The 17,682-nt window shown below is 38.5% G+C and overlaps 1 protein-coding gene across 1 annotated transcript in view; it reads right to left on the reverse strand.

Moving 5' to 3' along the window:
* The window catches only part of BLTP1 (bridge-like lipid transfer protein family member 1), an 88,574-nt gene that overhangs the window by 52,611 nt on the left and 18,281 nt on the right, over window positions 1–17,682 (reverse strand). Inside the window, 17 exon segments of the mRNA XM_050320458.1 lie at window positions 72–349; window positions 2,352–2,471; window positions 2,898–3,026; window positions 4,729–4,905; window positions 5,203–5,340; window positions 5,904–6,131; window positions 7,490–7,698; window positions 9,242–9,348; window positions 9,489–9,667; window positions 10,443–10,540; window positions 11,136–11,291; window positions 11,699–11,816; window positions 12,665–12,756; window positions 13,040–13,118; window positions 13,460–13,616; window positions 14,658–14,808; window positions 15,317–15,396. Coding sequence (XP_050176415.1) covers window positions 72–349; window positions 2,352–2,471; window positions 2,898–3,026; window positions 4,729–4,905; window positions 5,203–5,340; window positions 5,904–6,131; window positions 7,490–7,698; window positions 9,242–9,348; window positions 9,489–9,667; window positions 10,443–10,540; window positions 11,136–11,291; window positions 11,699–11,816; window positions 12,665–12,756; window positions 13,040–13,118; window positions 13,460–13,616; window positions 14,658–14,808; window positions 15,317–15,396 — 2,496 coding nt within the window.

Raw genomic sequence — 17,682 nt, forward strand, 5'->3', positions numbered from 1 at the left:
TTAAATTGAGTGGAAGCAAGATGAAAAGAGCTCTCTCTCTCAAATGCACCTCCTTCCATGGTATCTCTCACCTCTTAGTTCGGTTGTCGTGTGTTTCCAAGAAGTGTCTCTGCACCTCGTGCTTCGAGGGATGATCTGCAGCCAAGGCAATGTCAGCAGTGACGAGCCCCAGGTTGACAGAGCCAGCTTCCAGCCAATATGCCCTCCTTAATATGGGCTGGAGCCCAGTCCTGCAGTTGTTGACCTGCTCCACGTACTGTCTCAGCTGCAGGTCCTGAATGGCGGCGCTGACTCCTTCTCCAACAGACTGGTTGTGCAGGTTGCAGTTGGCAATGCGTATGGCACCCATCTGAAAAGAGGAGTTAAAGCATGAACACTGTTTATTCGTGAGGAAAACAAATTCAGAGTAGCCTTAAAGCAGTCAACACACCACCTACTGCAGTCCAGAAAGATCTCTGTGAACTATTCTCTCCAAGGAAGCAGTTTTATATGCAGGTAAGCACATGCACAGAAGAAGGTAAGTTTAAAAATTCATTTCAACCAGTTCTTAAAATAATAAATAAAATCTCTACTTAGAAGTCTTCATAAACAGATCAAAAAGAAAGCTCAACTCTGGAGAGATGTTGCAATGAAACTTAAAAAAAATTATATCATTAACTTCTTCACTGTCATATAAAAAACTAAGAAATTAAAACTTTCAAAATCAGATTGTTTGACATTACACATATCATGCTATGCCCTTAGACTAAAATGGCAATTATTTACTTTGAACACAAGGCTGTATTAGCTGTACCATGAATAAATACCTCAATGAGACAACCGTGTTAACCACGGCAAAACTCAAGAAATTCCAGATCCTAACCCTTAACTCAGACCCATATGAGTTGTGTTATAGCAGCTCCTAATGACAAGTCTTTATTTCTTTTGATGCAATTCCAGTAGTTTTGGTGAACCAAAAAGGAGGTTGTCCCTCTAAGATGAACCAAAAGTTCTTGCTTTATTTACCCCTTCTGTGGAAAACTGGTCGCTATACAACTAAGCCACCTGCCCAGGCCACATCAATCCTCCCCAGCACTGGTGTACACTAAAAACCCACAACATAACCCTGCCACGTACTTCAAACTTCAAATAATCTGAAGATATTGGACCAAGTTTCCTGCAAAGCTTCAAGTCCTCTCCAAAAAGTCACCATGGAGCACCTGAAATTTCAGGTTTTCCAACTCAGAAGCAAGGAGAGTTCAAAGATAACCCAGCCATGGAGGAGCTACCCACAGGGTTAATATTAAATTATTATTTCTCGTCTCTGTCACAGATTATAAAGAAGCACTGGAAAGCTTTTTTTTCTTTTTTTTTTTAAATTTGAATGAAACACATTCAGGATATAATTTTCTAGAGTGGTTCAGGTTATTAAGCTGCCTTTGAAAATACTGCCATTCATATTTATGCCTGCAGACACAGTTAATATTTGTGATGGTGCTTTTTAATATTGGATTCAAAAGAATTTGGAGGCTCAAACATATTTTTTTACTGCCACAGGGCAGCAAGCCATTGAAATGATGAGATACCACGTCATTAAAAAATGTCTAAAATAATTATCATAGATTCTTGCTTGTAACGTGAAGCCGTGCCCAAAACCTCACATTTTAAGTCTACCATTTAAAACTGAACTTATTAACTAACAGCACAACTATTAGTCACTTATATAAGCATAGCAGTTTTCTTCTTTGCTGCTGCTGCCATAACTCAATTACCTCTAAACTTATATTTTGCTACACTGAGTAAATTATTCCAGTTTTTTCCTGTGCAGCAGGAAAATGGGAGAATTTCAGCTCTTCTCTGCATGGCTCTTTTACAACAGAAAATTCAGGCAGGCAGTGGCACTAACACTTCTGCCTTCTCTATCTTAAATCAAAGAGCTGAATCCCACAAGAGGATCATGAGTTACCAGGCACTGACTTGTACATGATCCATAACAATCACTTCCATTTGCTGAGTTACCAACTCACACCTCAAGTTCTTAGTAGTTCTCAGGTAAAAACACTGAGATTTACATTGCCCAGTGTTTTCTAAATTTTTTACACCACTCCTGCAGCTTCCACTCTTATTTTGGCAGATATATACTCCTCCTTACCATTTTCCAAAATCATTAAGGGTATTAATAAGTAGAAGCCAAACTGACCTACCACTGGCCCAGTCCAGGCCAACCTTTTATCACTTCAAAGTTTCAGAAATTCTGCTTAGTCCTTTGCATGTAAGCAAGCAATTAATTCAGGCAGCTATTCTATCAAAAAATGCAAAGAACTCTATTGACAGAGAAGCATTTGAATTGCTGTTGGGAGAAATGTGTTTACCTTTATATTGGTGGCACAGCCATGTTCTACCACGTACAGATCTGCTCCATCCACGGCCAGGCGCGTCATCGTGTACTTTAAGTCATCAGATGTTGGGCACGGCCCAGGCACACAGTTCATCTGGAGAAAAAAAAAAAGGGGGGGGGAAAGGAAATACATTTAAGCATTTAGTTTAATTTGTGCCAATCTTTTTATGTTCCGTTTAACAGAGGTCTAAAATTAGAGCAACAGGGAGTGAGTTATTCTACAGTATCCACAGGGTGTTTCTGTGCTGAGATTCATTGTCCCTCGTGCATGTTGAATTCTTCTGTCCAGCACTGTCAGGGGACTCAGTTGGCTCTCCTGGCCTTCACTCTGTGTGTCCACAGGAAAATCCAGAGAGAATCATTTTTCTTTTCAAACATATTTAAGTCTCGTTTCTCAAAGGAAACATTCCATCTGACCCTATACCCCCCTTGTGTCCTGCTAACATTAAGGCTCCGTTTCTGAAGTGTTCCAAAGAACCTGTGCACGTGGGGTGAGCAGTGAAGAGGGATCAAAGGGTACCTTTGAGTCACAGAAGCGACGATCGATCCCGTGCTGGCAAATGACCACAGATTTGGGCCTTTCCAGTTCGAACTCCCGGCACACCACGTGGAACACAAAGGTCTGCCCCCACTCCAGAAGACACGCCAGCTGGAAGCAAACAACAACAGCACATTGTCTACCACCACCTGTGCAAAATGAACCGCTGGGCTTCAGTGGAGAGCTGAAAGAACAACACCAAAGGTTGGGAGGTGGGCGGGGGTAAAAACAAAGACCCCACCGCACCGTTCTGGCTGCTTAGACAAAATCTATCTCCTGATTTTTATTCCTGTGTGCACCACAACGTGCAAGCCCGCAGGTTTTTCACAGAACACACTGTGACGTGAAACAATTTCCTCAATTATTTCTTAATAAAAGGCAACAGCTTTTGCTCTTACAAACTGAGAACTTCACTGTAAAGACAGAGCTCCCCACGCTTTACCACAAAGAATACCTCCAAGTGCTTTACTAGCGTTCATAATTTAAATGTCAAACTTGCTTGTGTGTAAGGAAGTTACATTTGGAAAGCAAAGGAGGAAAGTGGCTCAGAGTACAGTTGATTCTTGCTAGACCTACTAATTAGCCTATTGTTGATTTAAGTCTTTTATAGAGTTAGCTTGCTCATAAAGGAAATGATTCATGACTGTCTGTCTCTGTTATGAGAGGGAAATGGGTTTTCTTTGGCTAGCCAAAGGAAAGGGCACTTAAAACCAGCAGTAATTTAAATGGAATTTAATACAGCTATGACTGTCCTGCACAAAACCTCTCCTTCCTCCCGCTGGTGTTGTCCCTTCACAAATTCTTACAATACATCACACTACGGGAGGAAAAAAGCCAATGACCCTGAAACAGCAAATTCAAGTTCTGCTCCATTGCAGTGCTGACAACTAAAAATAAATAGAAGCCCTAGATGCTGCATGCAATTGAGAATGGCTTTATAAGGGAAGAAAATCCTCAGGTTGCATTAAGCATTTAGAAATGTTCTTTAACCTTAGAGTACTTTGAATCATCTATGTTTAATTTTGAACCACAAAGCAGTGCAGTACAAACTACAGATTATTTACATCAGTGGCAACATTTTGGGACATATCACTACTAATGTCTGTACATATAGCATGAAAATGTATCTGGAGTCTACTCTTTGGATTTATTGAACCTGTTTAAGTGCCTTATTTTGATTTTATTTGCTGCAGAAGTCTCCTGATGAAACATGTGTTCAATCCTAGAAAACAATGCCCATTTTTAGAGAAACAAGAGGATGTAGAAGTGTCTTAAAAAAATTAATAAATAAAGCAAACAGTAATTAGTAAGTAGAATTTATGTACTTTTCTCATGCCTCAGAATACACTGGCAAAGCAAACTCCTTTAAAGAACTGGCAGACCACACCAGAAATAAATCAAAACAATCTGCCCGGATACATTCATCTATCATCCATCATCACTTGGAGCCATTCATCTATCTGGAAAAATAAATGTACCATAAATGGCACAACTAAAAGGAGTCAGTGCTAAGACTGAACTAATCACATCCAACCCTGGGAAAGCAAACTGTGTTCCCGTGGCACCAAGCAGCAGAATTTATGCAGCGAGCAGCATCACCGTCTGACTTTAACCCGTGACTTGGACAACACCTCATTTGGCACCTCCTATCCATTTATAGAAATTATTACATTTTCAAACCACAAAGGTGACTTAAGGCACAGATGCATCCAAATCCAGCTGAGACAGTGTGCTTTCCAAAAATCCTTGCCATGCCAGTTCTAGAAGCAAGAAGAAAGGTAATATTTGCAAGTGACTAGTTTGTAGATGGTACCTGTGGTGCTGTGACTTTGGCTGTGAGGCTCCCAGCCTGCACATCTATCAGCCACGCATATTCCAAAGTATCACTGCCAAGGGGCAGACCTTCTGCTGAAAACATGGCATGAGCCCTGAGCTGCAGGCCTGACAGGCTGATGTGACCCTCCCGAAGAACCTCGTCCACTGCAGGTCTCTGTCAAGGACAAGGGAGTTAAAGGCAATTCTTGTAAAAAAAATAAAAAATAAAAATTCTTTAAAATAATATTTCCGAGAGAACCTTCTCCAAAATGTTTTTAAGCAAAATTAAGGAAATGCAACCTTGTCTTTTGTGCATTTCACTCAAATGCAAACTGGACAGAAACAAAGATTTTAAACTGGGATTTTCCAACAGCAAAGATCCCAACACAAAGGAATTCAGTTTTAAGATCGACACAACTTTCACAGTACAGACACACACACAGAAACACGTAAAAATCAGATTACTGACTACCTGATAGTTGTCATTAAGAAACAGATGCACTGGAGACAGTACAAGCTGAAGCATTGTTTCCCTAAATCCTTTCTTCATCTCGAAACACAACCTTTCCAAGAAAGCTGCGGGGCACTCCGGACCATCTGGACTGCAGTGCTAAAATAAAAAAATAACCACAGCTGTATCAGAAATACAAAATACACAACGTGGTTGAAATTTTGAGATTAGTGGCAAACCTAGTGAGTAGAAAGCACGATAATTTTCCTTCGAGTGGATACTCAAAAAAAAAAAAAAGTCTGTGCAGCTTCAAAAACCTTTGGACAATTATAAAAACAGCAATTCCAGACTATTTGGGCAAATCCCATCTTTTATTCCTGGGGACCTCTCCGAATACAGCTGCTCACAGCAGAGTGCACCATTAGAAGACAGATTTGCTAATTAGCAGAGAAATCATGACGGTCAGTGGAAAAAATCACCCAAATTAAGTTCAGTGAATAAAAATCATATAAAAAAATGATCCAGTTCTGCCCCCCAGATAAGCAAAATAAATGATGCCTCAAATCAGTTTAGTCACGGTTTCAGCAGAGGGTATACCCATGCTTTAGTAAGCACCACAGTGAATAAACATTCCAGGGAATTAAATTTAGCTCCAGATTAAGAAACTAAAGGAATAAATAAATTAAATAAAGCAAATTATTTTAGGATTCTCAAGTACTTACCACGGGTAATCGCCCATGCACTTTGTACAAATTAACAAGCACAGTGATATCCCAGGGGCGTAAAGTGAGAGGGTGAACTGGCTTGACTGAACTTTCATTCTCTTTTTTATCATTTTCCACTCCAACAGCTGTCCAGCCAGAGCTGGAGGATGTTGACAGGGACAACACAGGGCTGGAAATAACCTCCTCAAAATCAGTGTACATGTCATCTTCCCCGAAATAATTTTCCTAGGAGAGAGCATTATGACATATACAGGAAACAAATGAAAAAAACCACAAGTCAGGAAAACAAACATAAAAAAACCTCCTAGAAATTTTTCAAAAGGTGCTCCCAGCACAGCTGGACCAAAAGATCAAAACAGAGCCACACAAATTATAAAAAGAGCAATAAATGCACATTTTTAAAACAAGGTATTAATCTAACATTTCCCTTGAGATTTAGAAGAGCAAAGCTAGATTTCACCTGAGAAATCTGCCCCTAAAAATTAAATCATTGTAGAATCAAGGATCTAATGTAGCACTGTTCACATCTACCTCCAGAGGCAAAGAGCACTGAAGACAGAGCTCCCTCATGAATTATGGGCTCCAAAAAAGGGGCTCAGGAAACAATTCAAACACGGGGGCTTTTCCTCTGTGTCAGGAGAAATCAAGCCTTCCAAGATGCAACACCAGCCTCATTTTAATGCTATTTATTTTAGCAAGAACATGAAAAAATAATGAGCTTATTTGCAAGTCCTATACCCTAAAAAACTGCTATTCATTGCTTACATGGCAATGCTTATATAAATTCATGAAAATGACTGTTTCAGGGAGTCCAGGTATTGATCCTCTGTCTCAGAAGATTCCTCATCCTCTGACTCAAAAGGACAGCCTGCAGAAGCGTTACCTTAGCCTAGACTGGTAATTCTTTTGTCACCACAAGGGAGGGTGAGGGAGGTGGGAAGAAATTCAGCTGTTTCTAAACACCCTAAAAAATCAGGAATGGGAGAGGACACAGCAAAAGCAACACAAACACATTGTAAAGAATAACGGATTTGCATCAAGGAAAGGATGAATCATTCTTCTTCAATATTAATTGAAGTAGCTTTTTAAATGAAGCTTATTCTCCTGGCCTTCCCTGCTCCCCTCCGCGATCCCAACTCCAGAAACTTCCCAGAATCTAATTAAAACCAAACCAAACAAATCATTGGGGCACTCTGCAGAACTTAAAATGCACTAAAACTATGGGTTCTGCCACAACTTTGCATAAAAAAGGTCGTTTATATAAGCTCCGGTTATAATCATGATTTTATTATTTTTATTTTACTCCTGCAAAACTCCAAGAAGAAATTTTCTGCACGTGTCCAGAGCCCACACTATGCCTTGAAAGGAAAATTATGCTGATGTGGGTCTATATATATGAATATATTATATGAGTTCTCCTCATAAACCTGTGCCAATTGAATTCATCCCCATCAACAAAGTCATTCCAAAGTAGTACTCATAAGAAGTCTCCATCTAAATCCACGTCTGAGGAATTCCAATTTTCCATTTCCAAGTCAGCATTTCCTACACGTGGCCATTGCCAGTTGTGTTCCCACGCCTACCTTTACGGACAGAAAGGCTTTGAGCAGGGGTCCATAGAGGGTAATCTGGGAATCTGGGGAGAGTTCCAGTTCCACGTGGAGCTTATCCGGGGGCAGCTCGGAGGGGTCGAGGGGCAGGCGGGCGGAAGCTGTGGGAGATGAAATCACACTGTCGGTTGTTTTCTGCGACGGCCTGAGCACAGACAACATTGTCTCTTCCATTTCTGACACTTGGGAGCAAAACAAAGCAGAGAACAGGTTTTGGATCACAAGTCAGGCTTCTGCTGGACGAAGTTCGGTGGATATAAGTGTGTATTAAAGACATAACTTGTATTGTGTAATTATGTGAACGTGCCTATGCTGCAGAGTTGGTTTCTCATCTCTAGTAACTACGGGAAGACAAGAAAATATAGAATATTTTAGCCCATGTTGATTAGGCAAGAGAAAAACAATCCCTCAAGTTCTGAAAAAACATTCCATTTATTTATCATGCTTTTGAAGTTAAACAGAGACGTGCTTTCATTTCAGCAGCACAGAAGATTTCCCACAACCCGCAGCTACTGCAGAGTAAACAAAAGGGAATCAACATGAAAAGTGCAAAAGTTGTATCAAAAGATTGACTGGGGGAAAAAAAAAAAAGAAAACCAGACATTGCTACTGCATCAAACACGTTCTATGAGCGGCACAGGTTAGAAGTAAACTGCGCTGTGCTGGATTATTCAGTGAAGGAAGCTGCAAAATTACCTGTGTATGCATCAACTTTCAAGTGCAGGTTTCAATTGCTACGATTATGAGTACATGTTTTCAAAAAGTGAAGAATGCACGTTTGACACGAGCTGGCAGTCTCAACAAGAGCGCTGAGTGAACATCTGCAAAATCGATCTTACCTTTTCCGCTTCGTCCTCTGAAATTTGAGTTCTTTTAGATGGGAATTGTTGGAACTCAAAACCTAAACACGCTCTCCAGCATATCTTCTAACACCTGCTGATTGAGGCCCATTTAAATTAGCCCTCATTATTTTTCTGATACCTCTCCTTCATCAGTTCTGCTTCTACCATCTCAACTTGAAAGAGTTTTCTGTCACCCCATCACTTCCTGCATACCTCCCTCTGCATTTAAATTAACTTACCTGCATCTGTGTTTCATGTTTTATAACATTTTTGGCAAGCACTTGCTCAGAGCATACTTGTTATTTAGAAATATTTAGACATTAAATTAAAAGTAATTCTTAGAAATTAGTGTTAGACTGACCAGTTTAACACTCATATCTGGTGGCCACGGTTCTTCACTTAAACAGCTTCACATCCAGAAGTGGAAGACAACGTGATTATATCTCACATATAATGTGTTTAAATATTTAAATCCTAAGACAAGATCACAATATCTGGAGGGGGAAAAAAAGCTTAGGAAAGCTAAGGAATATTGCTGAAAATATAGTAGTTCCTATTTATTATACCAATATTTCATATACCAAGTGGTATTTTATCTTGTGCAACAACCCATTTAAGAGATCCACTTTGTTAAGGAAAAGAGAAGGGAACTGCAGACAGTCTCCTCTTTTTTCCACAAGGAACTGGGACAGAGACTGAAATTTGGCAGCATGAAATGTTGTCAGTTTTAAATCAAACCCAGTGCATTCTCAAGATCAGCACGGTCCCACGAGACTTAAAACATCAGCTCAGTTCCAAACCCATCCCTGCAAATGTGATCCAAACTCACATCCAAGCTTCCAGAACGACACAGAGTTAACAAGGGAAAGGTAGTGGCACTTACAGGATTGTTTGAGCTGCTCATCTGCCTTCTGAGGGTAAATTGGGTGCCACGAGTAGTCGATGGTAAACACGACGCTCGGGACTGTCCAGCACTCAACCCATCCAGCCCTTTCAAAAAGAGACATCACGGTTTTATTTGCAGTACAATACTCCCTTTAAATATCTTTCATGAACTGAAGAAGCTGCTTTAATCCCAAACAAAAGCAGCCAATATGAAGAGTAAACATAAATATAAATCCAAAACTCACTCTTCTTGAGTGATGTTCCTCCATTTGGGTTTGCCCGTTTTCTGACCACTTTGACATTCTGAGGACATACAAGACTCGGGATTTATTTTATTAGGCTGACAGTCTTTCACCAGCATAAAGAGGGAGTATTTACTAGGATGGCAATCTGGTAGGTACAAATGAAGATCAACATCTTCTCCCTTAAAATCAAACATCAGGAACAGAAAAGTTAATTTACATTCACTTTATGCACAGTGCTCAGGCTATTTGCATATGTATGTGTCATCATCTTCACTTTACAGGCAAAGTTAGACCAGAAATCTTTGTTTTCCCACCAATTTCTACTACAAACCCAAGAGCTCTGTAGTTCTGAACACTTACAAGTCCATTTTTTTGACATAACAACCCACCAAGCAATCTGTAAAACACAGGGGCACAGCTTTTAGTGATTCTTGTTCTTCTGTTGTTCAAGCCACCTAATAAAGTTATGCAGCTGGCCCAAGGCTACCCTACATCTCAACTAAATTACACTGGGAAAAGAAAAAAACCCATAAAACAATGCTTTCTTCGCTATAAAATTGTATAAAATTATCAACATCCCCATCAACCAGTTTTTTATTTTTAGTAGCAGCAGATAGCTTCTATTTTAGGGAAGACAAGAAGTACAGTCTTTCAAAGAATTAGCTGTGTCTGTTAAAAACACTTGATCATCATTATCTCTTCTACAGAACCTCTTAAAAATGGTTTGGGGGTACCTGCTCCAGTATTTGATTCTATCATTAAACATACATTAGATTTTCACATTTCTTAAATAAAAGGGAGCAGAATTTCAAGTGATACAATACACACACTGACACACAGCCTAAGCATAGGTAAAAATTCAGTGAAATAGAGCATTTTTCTTTCAGGAAAGAGATAATTGAAAACTTCCTGATTCAAGAAGCTATCTCATGTTTAGAAGACAAAAGAGCTTACCCTTAAAGAGAATCTAGTATTGCATGTGGTTGGAACAAAATCAGTGAAAGGCAGACTAAAAACAATGTTCAGTGTTTCTCCACAAGCTGCCAGATAAACTGGGAGAGAAAAGCAAAAAGAGACAAACAAACAAACAAAAATCTGTCAAAATTACTCCCTATTTTGTTCTTAGACAAATTATCAAACACACAGGTAAAAATAATGAAAAGATATTCGAGAACTCGGAGGAAATTGCCATTTTAACCACAGTGTATTTACCATGATAAATTACTGCTCTAAATTATTCTCAAAGCATTTACTCTCTACAGCTTGTCCTCTCTAGAAAGACACTGTACTCAGCACACTGAAGCTGCAGGTAAACAATAAAAATATCTGTAGTAACTGATGCTTTTCTTTATTGCTTCACACACCAGTTTGTGGACAAGAAAACACACATTGAAAGTTCCTCGGCTTTCTGATGAAGCGTTGAGCTCATTTTTAACTAGAACACAATGTAATGATTTTTAATCCACCATCTTCTTTCTATGCTGAAATTATAAGATTTGAGCACAGTGTAAACCCCTGAAATACTGAAATATTTGAATTCTATTACTCCCTCTCTCTATATATATATATAAAATATACACTCTGTATACATTCTACATAATTTTGTAGTTTGTACAACTTCTTCCAAATAAAAGAAAATGATCTCACCATTCTCTTGCTGTTTGGTGGAACAGTCAATCCAATTGTGTTGATTCGCTGCCCAAATCATTTCAAACTGATGAAACATGACTTTGAAGTTCCACATATATGGAACAAAGGAAAAAATATCAGGTGCACTATCACTGGACCAGTCTTGGATCAAATCTAAACCCACACAAAGTAACAGAAGGCAAGTTAGCAGCAGCCAAGGGAGAGATTCCTTCTTTTAAGATTTTAGTCTTGTAGAAGTTCATGATTGTGTTCAACATTAAACAAATCAGTAACTGTGACAGGAGTTCTGATAAGAAATAAATTTAAAATCACTTAACATAACTACAGATCAAGTTTAGGTATATCAAAAAATTAAATTATGTGTATCTCTACTGAAAAGTAAGAATATCATGTACTTAAGACACACAGAAGCAGCAGGAACTTTGTCCTCAGAAACAATTTGTTGCCCTCAATACGTGAAATCAGACAACCTGACCTTGCACAATGTGGTAAAATTTGAAAAGAAATCCCCAAGAAAGAATATTTAATTTGATACATAACTTACTTAGTAAAGAGGTTACCTGCAAAGAAGCTCTTCTGAGCAAAGATGAAATGATAGGTGGCTTTATAAACCTCAAGCTCACACTGCCACGTCTGGGGCATGTTCCATATCCGGGGATAGCTGGCATTAATATGGAACTGGGAACGAGATAGGAAAGCACCAGAATTAACTCAAAAAATGACAAGGCTTGACCCTGTAGCTCAGCAGTTTTCACATATGTACCCTGCTGAATAATTAAAACTCTTCTCCTGCTGGGATGAACAGAAGGCCTCTCCAGTTCCTTAATAATTTAATCTCTCTTTCTGTGTTTGAAGGTCAAGTGTTAGCATATTAATTTATTTGGAAAGGCATATTCTGAACCTGCTGTAGTAGCTGTACCAAGCAATTTATAAATAGAAGTTTTCATCAAAAGCATCCCTTTTCACAATACACCAAAGACAATGCCCCAGAATACAATATTTTTCAACCATTGATACGGCTCTCAAATTCAAACATTAAAAAACACCACTCTAATAAGATCATTTAAAAAACAATAAGAAGGGTAATTAAAGAATGACAGTATTGTACAAGTGAAATATTAGGCAAACAAAAGAATGAGGCAGCATTAGACCTGTCTCAAGTAGTTCAGGCACATGTAAGTACTTTTAAAGTATTTATGTGCACACACATTCTATAGCAGAGCTAGTGAGTGTAATCATTTATTAAGGCCAAGCCTGGATGAACATGTGGCTACACAGTAAGTGAGGCAAGATCTGTAAATAAAAAAACACTAACTTGGTATATAAATTATGGAAGTCACTGACAGTTACACACAGGCACAGTTATGTGTGTGTATATTTAAATTCTTATATATTAGTCTTGCAAAACACATTCAAAAGGCATTTTTTCTCTCTTGTTTAAGAGCCTAAAGACTGCTGCATAGAAAAATAAATATATTCTTCATTAAAAATCCTCTAGAGACTGAAGTTTATCAATGCCAACTTACAGCCAGCATTTCTGCTTCCAGGAGAGTCCTGTACTGCATGCTGCTGGTGGCATCCACGTGCAGAAGCTGCCCTTTAATGGTGGGTGAATAGCCTGGCAAAGAGAAGCGATGACAGGATCATTCAGACACAAGAGTTACACCAGTATTGAAACGTTTTTCACCAGTGATTTCAGCAGTCCACTAACAAACAAGGAGTATCCTGAAGGATGCACACCTTAATATCTTGCAGGCAGTATTTTAGTTCCTTTGCATAAGAATACACATCTCCAAGTCACAAAGGAAGAACACTACAAGACATTCACACACTTAGGAATTAAGATAACTGCTCAGGTAAAAAGATTAGGAAAAAAAAAATCAGGCTTAGCCTTAACTCACCATTTTCACCCACTGTCATGGGAATATTTATTTCCAAATACGATCCTGCACCAACATTCACATGTACAGCATTAGTTTCCTGCATTGCAAGAAAGGAAAACAGTCCAAGCATTATTTCTGGGTTTGCTGCATCAACCAGTGTACTTCAGACCTCTGGTTGTCATTTACCCACACCTGGATTAAGGTACCTGATGATTTCCTGCCTTCATAGAAATTTCTGTGTGCACTGACACCAAATAACACCATTTTTAGGCTTAACAAATGCTGAGATCCACTTATAGAAACAACATAAGGTACTCTGAGCCAAGGCCTGGCAGGGCAGATGAATATACATTTCTAACACTACAAGTAAAACAACCAAAAAGCAGAGTGGAACCACAGAAGCCAAGTTAATTTCTTGATAAGGTTTACATCATTTACCCTGTTTTTGGTAAAAAGCAGGTCAATGGTGGCATCTGCAATAATATTCATCCGCAGTTCAAAAGCCAGGATCTGTCTTGGCTTGCCAGGTTGAGCAATTTCTGAGACTTTCATAACTTGGTAGTCTGGTGGGAAGAAAAACTTCCACAAGCAATCCCTAGTGGGGAAGAAGAAAAGAAAAGAAAAAAAAAAGTTGTCTTTTATTCATGGAAGAAATGTATATTTATGCATCTATTTGGTGAATTCCATTATTTTCCTTTTAGCTGAATTTTTAGAGAACCAATGGGTGTGATAAGAAAGGATGTTTGTTTAAAATCTTCACCATGGGAACCTTCCAATTCATGACTGAGATTTCCAAAAGTTTCAATGACAAGAAGTTACTTTTGGACAAAAGCCATAAATGGATTAGAACAGAAATATTTTAATTCAGCAGGCAAACAAGCCATGTTTTTCTTCCTATTTCTAATCCTCGGTTTACAAATCTGCTACAAAAACATAGTAGGAAGTAATCTATTTTGCTTCAGTTTGTGTATAAATAATTGATGTAATGCCCAGAAATAAATAAAATACCAAACTTTAGGACCTCAGAATGAAAATCACATTTCTATAGATTTATACTTAATAGTCCTTTACTCTCTCAACAGTCCTGTTGTCCTCACCACAAATGGATAAGAAGAGTAGTAGAGCTCTGGCCTGCTATTTTGTCACTAAAATAACTAGATAATAAATACTTTGCAGATCACATGGAGGAATTGATTATCCTAAGCAGGGGTGAATTATTCCCCCCTCATCATTCTCATAGCCAGATTTCTACTTCTCTACAATTTCCTCACCAATAGGTAGTGTATTCCCACCCATGAGCTAAGAGGAGCTTGATTAATCTAAAGATCACCAATTAAAAAGTTAAACCCTTGATAAATAATGAAACTACTTTGCTCACCAAAAAGGGGACTGTAATTTATCAATTTAATAATAAAAATTCACAGAGTGATCCTGACTTAGGAAGGCCAACAAGATAGGCCAGCAAGGAATTTCCTCATCTTAAACCACTGGGGCAGGACTCCTCTTTCAGACTGTCTAAACTACCCTAACCCACACAAATCAGAAATCTGAGCAACCCCACCGATGGGAAATCAAGGTTTTCTCAATAATATGAGATATCAAAGATGAAAACTGAAGCTGTAAATCATGGCAATACCTCTGCCTATCAGCCCAAGGACCATAGTTGAAGTCTGTTCCTTTTCCACACACAATGTCCAGACCCCAACAGGGTGGCAGATCCTGTAGTTTGCTGTCCTCATTGCTGGCTTCTCCATCATTGCTTTCCTCTGTCTCCTCTGGTACAAGACCTATATCCCATAATATAATAAACAGATTATTAAAGGAAGCTGCTTCAAATTAGCATGAAAAATGTTGGCTAAGCCCAGGACAATTAAAGTGTCCTGATGTCAGTTCTATTTGAGATCACTGTAGTATGTAAATATTGAGACACAATTCAAACAGATTCCCAGTGGAAAGCCAAGAAACATGACCAAAAACCCTTGGGATTTTCTTAAACACTGCTCACCAATGCCAGTGATACACACAGCACTTTTTAAGGATGCTTTTTACCAACACAGGCTTTCAATCATCCACATTTAGTTCCAAATCCTACTTACAAACCAAGACTTGAAAGAAAGATGAGCTTAAAATGATCTCTACAGACAATGCAAGCAAATGAAAAGGAAGACTTAAATACAGTAGACACAGAGTTAATCATAAAAATTCAGGAAGTCATTCAAAGAAGAAATTGCCTAGCAAGTCCAGCAGCCTCCAAAAATCCCTTAAAATGTTCAGTTTGTATTTAACAGGAGGTACCTGGTTCATCCATATAGTAATAGATGTCAACATCATTGGATTGCATCACAACAAAACCTTCACCCATCAGCCTTGGTGGTCTGTAAAGAGCAAGTGCAAAGACACAGATTCAAAATCCCTGTGCTCAAATTAAGCTTCACGAATTCAAGTCATTTCAAATGCAACATATTAAGCATAATGGATTTGCATAATGATTTGCCAAAAAAAAACAACAACAAACTTGTTCATTATGTTGCTGTTATTATTATTATAATTATTACATCAAATAACTTAGAGTTTAGTTATTTTAAGCATGAGGATACAATGTTCCTCTCCACAAAGATGTTTCTCAGCTATTATAAACCACAAGTAACTACCAAAGTTTTACTTTCATTGTTTCTTTCTGTCAAGAGTTCCTTTCTCCTTGTCCTATATTGTTCTTTCACCTGCTAATTGTTTTCTTACTAAAATAGCACTCTGAACCAAAGGGACAAGACATTCAGTAATTAGACCATTAGTTAATAAAAAAAAAATAAAAGGAAAAAGAAAAAAAGCTGTTCTGTTTCAGTAACACTTCCCTCAATATAAAAGGATGTGATAAAACTAACAGACAAAACACTATTCTCTTAACACTATTATATTAATTTATTACAATCCCTTTCTTCTAGTGCTACATGTTAATTTACATATTAATATATTCTATAGTAGTAATACTATTATAATGTGAAAATTCTGTTTTTACTGCAAAACATGTTTTTGCAGCTTTTCAGCCACTTCACAAGTTGCCACTTAATAAAAAAAAAGCCAATTCCAGTGCCAGAAACACACGGTGTAAGGGTGAGCCCGGTTAGAAGCCCATTGCCCATCACACCACAGCTCATGCCAGTGGCAGGAAAGCTTGGAAGGCAGCAGATGCAGAGCCCATGAACTGCCACAAGTTCTTCAAAAGCAACAGAGCAGGAGCCCTGAAATCAATTTTACTCTGAGAGCAAAAACAGCAGTGAAAAGACTAAATACTTTAATAGCAATTAGATAATGGCAATGGACGATAATGAGATGATCATCATCATTTTCAAGTATTTCCTAATATCTATCCTGAACTTCCACTTCAAGTCTGCTGGCTTAGTTGCTGATCTCCAAACTTGCTCTGCTTTGACCTGCTTTTCCCAGCAGAGTTTCTCTTTTTTTCCCCTTGGATTTTGGAGGATTTGACTGCGATTAAAGGGCGAGGGAGACGTTGAGGTGGGCGTTTGTAATATAATCTGACAGCTTTCAAGGTGAGGTTTTGATGTTTGTATTGATTAGTCAGTCTCTTACAAATTTCCCCAAGTCACTCAGCTGTTTGTTACACCTGCACTGCCTGCAGGAATTTCTGAAATTTAGAACACCCAGCTGAAATTTGAAGCCAAAGAAGCAGAAGAGGGCAGGCTCTAAAGAGTCAAACATTCTCCATTTCCAGTGAACTGGGTAATTTGTTGAACCTGCCCAGTAAATTAGAGCACGTCTTGTGCATCCTTCAGCCATCAGGAGCTGCAGGGATGGCAGGAGCATAAAAAAGAAAATACTTAAGAGGAAGCAGGAGAAAAAGCTAATAGTTTGAGTATCTTAATCCTATTTTGTTTTAATCTTGTTTGTTTTCAATATTAGTTGGAGAAATTTCCTTTGTCGTCATGTTGGAAGAGAAAGATTCTGTGCACATCCACAAAATGCCCTTTGGAAAATACATAAAGGCATATTATAGACAGCAGTATTTGGCTGATAAAAAGCCAATTAAGGTACAGTCAAATGATGTACAGTTTATTTTATTACTTCATGCAAGCCCTCGTGCCTGTGTTTGACTTACTTCAGCTTGTTAAAGCTGCATAACCCCACTTATGCAGAATACACAGAGGGAAAAGGATCAGCCATCTGCCTTCAACAGATAACATGATTTCCACTCCACCAATTATTATGCAGCTTTTGCCCAGATTTTTTTAAAATATTTTCCAAACCATATGTGAATCAGCTTTACAAAAGTCAAGACCTTAAACCTTGCATTTAACCCATAACTAGACAATTTAGTGCTGGCAAAGCCTGTCAACAGCTGTAGGATCTGAAAGAAGGAAAACACAAGTTGAATGCAGGATGCCACACCCCTGGGAACATCCAAGGTCAGGTTGGAGGGGGCTCTGAGCAAGCTGATCTAGTTGAAGATGTCCCTACTCATTGCAGAGGGGTTGAACTAGCTGACCTTTAAAGATCCTTCCCAGCCCAAAGTATTCCATGATTGTTTGTTTAATCACAGAGCAGAACATACACCCCCAAATAAAAACCTAGATAAAGACAGAAAAGCAGAACTTTTCTCCATACATAAAATTGTTTCAAAGATCCAAAATTTAAAACCTTCA

This window comes from Myiozetetes cayanensis, unplaced genomic scaffold (genome assembly GCF_022539395.1).
Source record: "Myiozetetes cayanensis isolate MyiCay16 unplaced genomic scaffold, myiCay2020 scf24, whole genome shotgun sequence".
NCBI lineage: Eukaryota > Metazoa > Chordata > Aves > Passeriformes > Tyrannidae > Myiozetetes > Myiozetetes cayanensis.